The sequence below is a fragment of the Cyprinodon variegatus genome, unplaced genomic scaffold (assembly GCF_000732505.1).
Source record: "Cyprinodon variegatus isolate N-32 unplaced genomic scaffold, C_variegatus-1.0 Scaffold1172, whole genome shotgun sequence".
In the NCBI taxonomy this organism is placed as follows: Eukaryota; Metazoa; Chordata; class Actinopteri; order Cyprinodontiformes; family Cyprinodontidae; genus Cyprinodon; species Cyprinodon variegatus.
In genome coordinates, this window is record NW_015151625.1 from 29,760 (window position 1) to 33,685 (window position 3,926).

General features: G+C 39.3%; 2 protein-coding genes across 3 annotated transcripts in view; one reads left to right on the plus strand and one right to left on the minus strand.

Moving 5' to 3' along the window:
* hdhd3 (haloacid dehalogenase like hydrolase domain containing 3) overlaps window positions 1-766 on the minus strand; it is a 5,392-nt gene extending 4,626 nt beyond the window's left edge. Inside the window, exon 1 of one of the 2 annotated variants that reach the window (XM_015401001.1) lies at window positions 529-766. The gene's annotated coding sequence lies outside the window, so the exon portion shown is untranslated. The remainder of the gene's footprint in view (window positions 1-528) is intronic. The other variant, XM_015401000.1, reaches the window with a different exon arrangement.
* A 349-nt stretch (window positions 767-1,115) lies between these two features.
* The window catches only part of trub2 (TruB pseudouridine (psi) synthase family member 2), a 4,691-nt gene continuing 1,880 nt past the window's right edge, over window positions 1,116-3,926 (plus strand). Inside the window, exons 1-2 of the mRNA XM_015400998.1 lie at window positions 1,116-1,351; window positions 1,457-1,585. Coding sequence (XP_015256484.1) covers window positions 1,234-1,351; window positions 1,457-1,585 — 247 coding nt within the window. The 5' untranslated portion in view covers window positions 1,116-1,233. The remainder of the gene's footprint in view (window positions 1,352-1,456; window positions 1,586-3,926) is intronic.

Sequence of the window (3,926 nt, forward strand, 5' to 3'; positions counted from 1 at the left end):
TATCCAATTATTAATCAATTAATCCAGAAAAATCGACAGATTAATTGATTTGCTAAATAATGTTAATTGCAGCCCAGCTGTCATTCCACTATAGCCTGTTAATTACTGTGTTTTCCTCCATTTCTTTCAGCATAACACTGTTTGACTTGGCTTCCTCAAAGCTTTTCTATTGTCTTTCCACCCTGGGATCGATTTATGCAAAACCTTTCCAGTAAACTTTCATAACTCTTGCTTAGATCCAGATTGTCACAAGAACCAGCTGCATGTTTCCTGCATGATTTAGATGAGTTTGATCAAACCTGCAAAAGATCCAACTAATACTGTAGAGAAGCTATATATTTATAAAAAGTAATCTTTTCTCACTGACCTTGACACATTTCACTGAACATAAACACATCAGTAGCCTGTTTTATAACATTCTGTTTATCAGCAGCATACAGAAAAAAAGCAGATTTACTGTCTGAGTCTCCCTGGTATTCAACATTTTACGTTGTTTTAGAGAAGAGAACAGAAAAGCTTTAACATTACCGATATAAAGTCTTCACGATCAGCAGCTATTTAAAAGCAAAATTATACAAACTCGTTCTCTCCTTCCTCTACATGTTGTTCTTCTTCTTCCCGTTGAAATTGTTTATGTCGGTTGCGAAAAATGTTAGGTGAGCATTACCGCCACCAAGTGGTAAGAAGTGTGGAACACATGGCAAAAAAAGAAAAACAAAATAAAAAAAACTTTATACTGTTATAGAATTTAATCTGTTTCAAATACTCAAATGTAACCTGATATCCTCTGCTTCCTGATTCCTTTTGTAGTAAATCAACAATGTCAAGTTTAATGTCTTCATGTTCTTTCCGTCTGCTTCATAATTTGACCTTCGAACCTCTGCTGCCATCTAGTGACTGGTTTATGTATTATAAATATATAAATACGTATAAATATATTAACGCCCAATACTCCAAGTTTCAGTCTTACATCACGTATCTTAATTAACAACAAAGTCATGTAAACTCTGTCAGCTCTTATATGACCATTTAAATAGTTGGTTTCTAAATACAGCCAGCCCAGTAGAGGGCAGTGTCCGCTCAGCGTTAGACACCATTCCACAGAATGTGTGTGCGCATGCGCAAAGGTCCACGTTCAGCCTTGCTTTGCTAACTAGAAAGCTAAGAAAGCCGAGACGTTTCAAATGACATTGCTTATTTTCAGTAAAATTTTGTTGAAGTAAAATTTGCGCCATGAGGAGTCCAGCTATGCGGATGTTCCGCAGTCTGGAGGGCCTGTTCTGTGTCTATAAACCCGCAGGGGTTCACTGGAAGCTGGTGAGAGACACTATTGAGACCAACCTTCTGAAAGGTGAGATGTGTTACTGTTTATCTCCTAAATTGCATCGTTTCTCGCCGTAATGTTGAACCACAGCTCCAAGTAAAACTGGATAATAACAGAATGTGTCCTGCTCAGGTCTGAACGCTACACCTGCTCTGCCTCTTCCTCATGAGGTTCGATTCTTATCAAACGATGAAGCCGGAGCATCCAGCGGCCTGACACTGCGGGCTGCTTCAGTCCCCATCCTGTCCCAGCATCCTCTGGGTATGTCTGTCCCACCATCCTCTAGGCATGTCTGTCCCACCATCCTCTTGGCATGTCTGTCCCACCATCCTCTTGGCATGTCTGTCCCTCCATCCTCTTGGTATGTCTGTCCCACAGTCCTCTTGGTATGTCTGTCCCACCATCCTCTAGGCATGTCTGTCCCACCATCCTCTTGGCATGTCTGTCCCACCATCCTCTTGGCATGTCTGTCCCTCCATCCTCTTGGTATGTCTGTCCCACAGTCCTCTTGGTATGTCTCTTCCTCCGTCCTCTTGGTATGTCTGTCCCTCCATCCTCTTGGCATGTCTGTCCCTCCATCCTCTTGGCATGTCTGTCCCTCCATCCTCTGGGTATGTCCCTCCCTCCATCCTCTTGGTATGTCTGTCCCACAGTCCTCTTGGTATGTCTGTCCCTCCATCCTCTTGGTATGTCTGTCCCACAGTCCTCTTGGTATGTCTCTTCCTCCATCCTCTTGGCATGTCTGTCCCTCCATCTTCTTGGCATGTCTGTCCCTCCCTCCATCTTCTTGGTATGTCCCTCCCTCCATCCTCTTGGTATGTCTGTCCCACCGTCCTCTTGGTATGTCTCTTCCTCCGTCCTCTTGGTATGTCTCTTCATCCGTCCTCTTGGTATGTCTGTCCCTCTAGACCTATCGTTATTGGACCAGATTGCTTTCATTAGGGTTTTTTCGTTTTCCTAAAATGAGCTCAAACGTATTTTTATTGAATTCTTTCTTATTGTTTAGAACGCAAGAGTACCACAGTACAGAAATATTTCTAGATTGTTAGATAGATGCCTTTAAGGTCATTATTTGTAAAGGGCTAAAAAAAAGGTTAATGTATAAAAAGAATGACAATTACAAGACAACCAGATGTATTGAATTTAATTATAGCATAGCATTTTTTTTTCTTGTAAACTTTCTGGTAAATTTGGAGACATATTTTATTCCATGTTGCATATTCCAGTAAATCTGTTACACTTAAATCTGTAGCTCTCCCTGCTTGTGTCTCTGCTCTGCTTAAAAAAGATTTATGAACCTTTCTCCTATTGTCATGATGCCAGAGAAACTCATTTTCAAGATATCTATAAGCTCTTCAATAAGAAAACAACAGATATGTGTTCATTTTAACCTGAAACTGTGAGTCATGGTCCTCTGAGAAGCCCAACTTTTTTTTTTATAACTAGTAAAGAAGAAAAAAACGTTTAAACATTTTTTCAAACCTATGGCATTATTAACTAACTTGTATAAACTTATATCAGTTGCCATTTTTAGCTGAAAAACCTCCAAATGTTTAACATTTGGAGGTTCGGTGGCATATCTAATTTTTTTTAATAAACCCGTCTCCTAACTTTTACTTAAACTTATATTGAAGTAGCTGCCGCTTAAATTCACTGAGTACTGCTGTGTCTGTCCTCCAACCTCATAGCTACTCTGTATGCAGTGAATAGCCACCCCAATAATATTATGTCTTAAAGTGACAGATCCCATGATGTAACACCAAGAGACTGAAAACACTTTGAACACAGCTGCACTCGAATCCAGTCACTGTTGGCTACAGTAAATGAGCAGAAAGGGAGAAAAAAGCAGAATTTATTGGTGGGGACACGTCCACACCAGGCCTTCAGAAAGTTATACCTGCGATCTAACAAACCCCAAGAGCTGCTCCTTTGACCTTTTCACCAACTATAGGGAAACACTTTTTTTTGTTTTGGTTAAATTCATCCAGTCTGCATGCCAGCGATGTTTAGTTGGTGTCAACTGTTGATGTACATCAGATGCATGTGTCTGTCAGTAGCTGAAATGCTTCAGATAAGAGAAAAAAGAAGTGCCAATTATACTGAGTTGTATTTTTTGTTTGAAAAATGTAATTTTACTGAATTTAAATAATATTTGAAAAAAAAATTAACATGGGGGAAAAAGCGACTGAAATAATTGCTAAATAAAAATGTAATTTGGAATATTACATCAATGTACATTCATAATACGGGAATATTACATATTTTTTTTAATTTATATGAAAAGGACCAGTTTTGGTCAAATCATAATTAGAACGTAAGTAAAACTGATAAATTCGGATGCAACAAATAAGAGAAAGTTTTTACAAATTGGCTCAAAATAACATTTTGTGATTATCAATCCTGTGATGCTATCTCAACACGACTGAAGGTAACACTGTAATTATTTAATCTAGATTAAACCAGAACTGTAGCGTTCTGACCAGCTGTCCCACTGTGAGGTGTGGAGGCTGCAACGCCACAGACTGGAAGAAGGTGAGGAGAGTAATGAGAACTGCAGAGAAAATGATCATCTGGGCTCCTCTTCCCTCCATAAAAGACATTT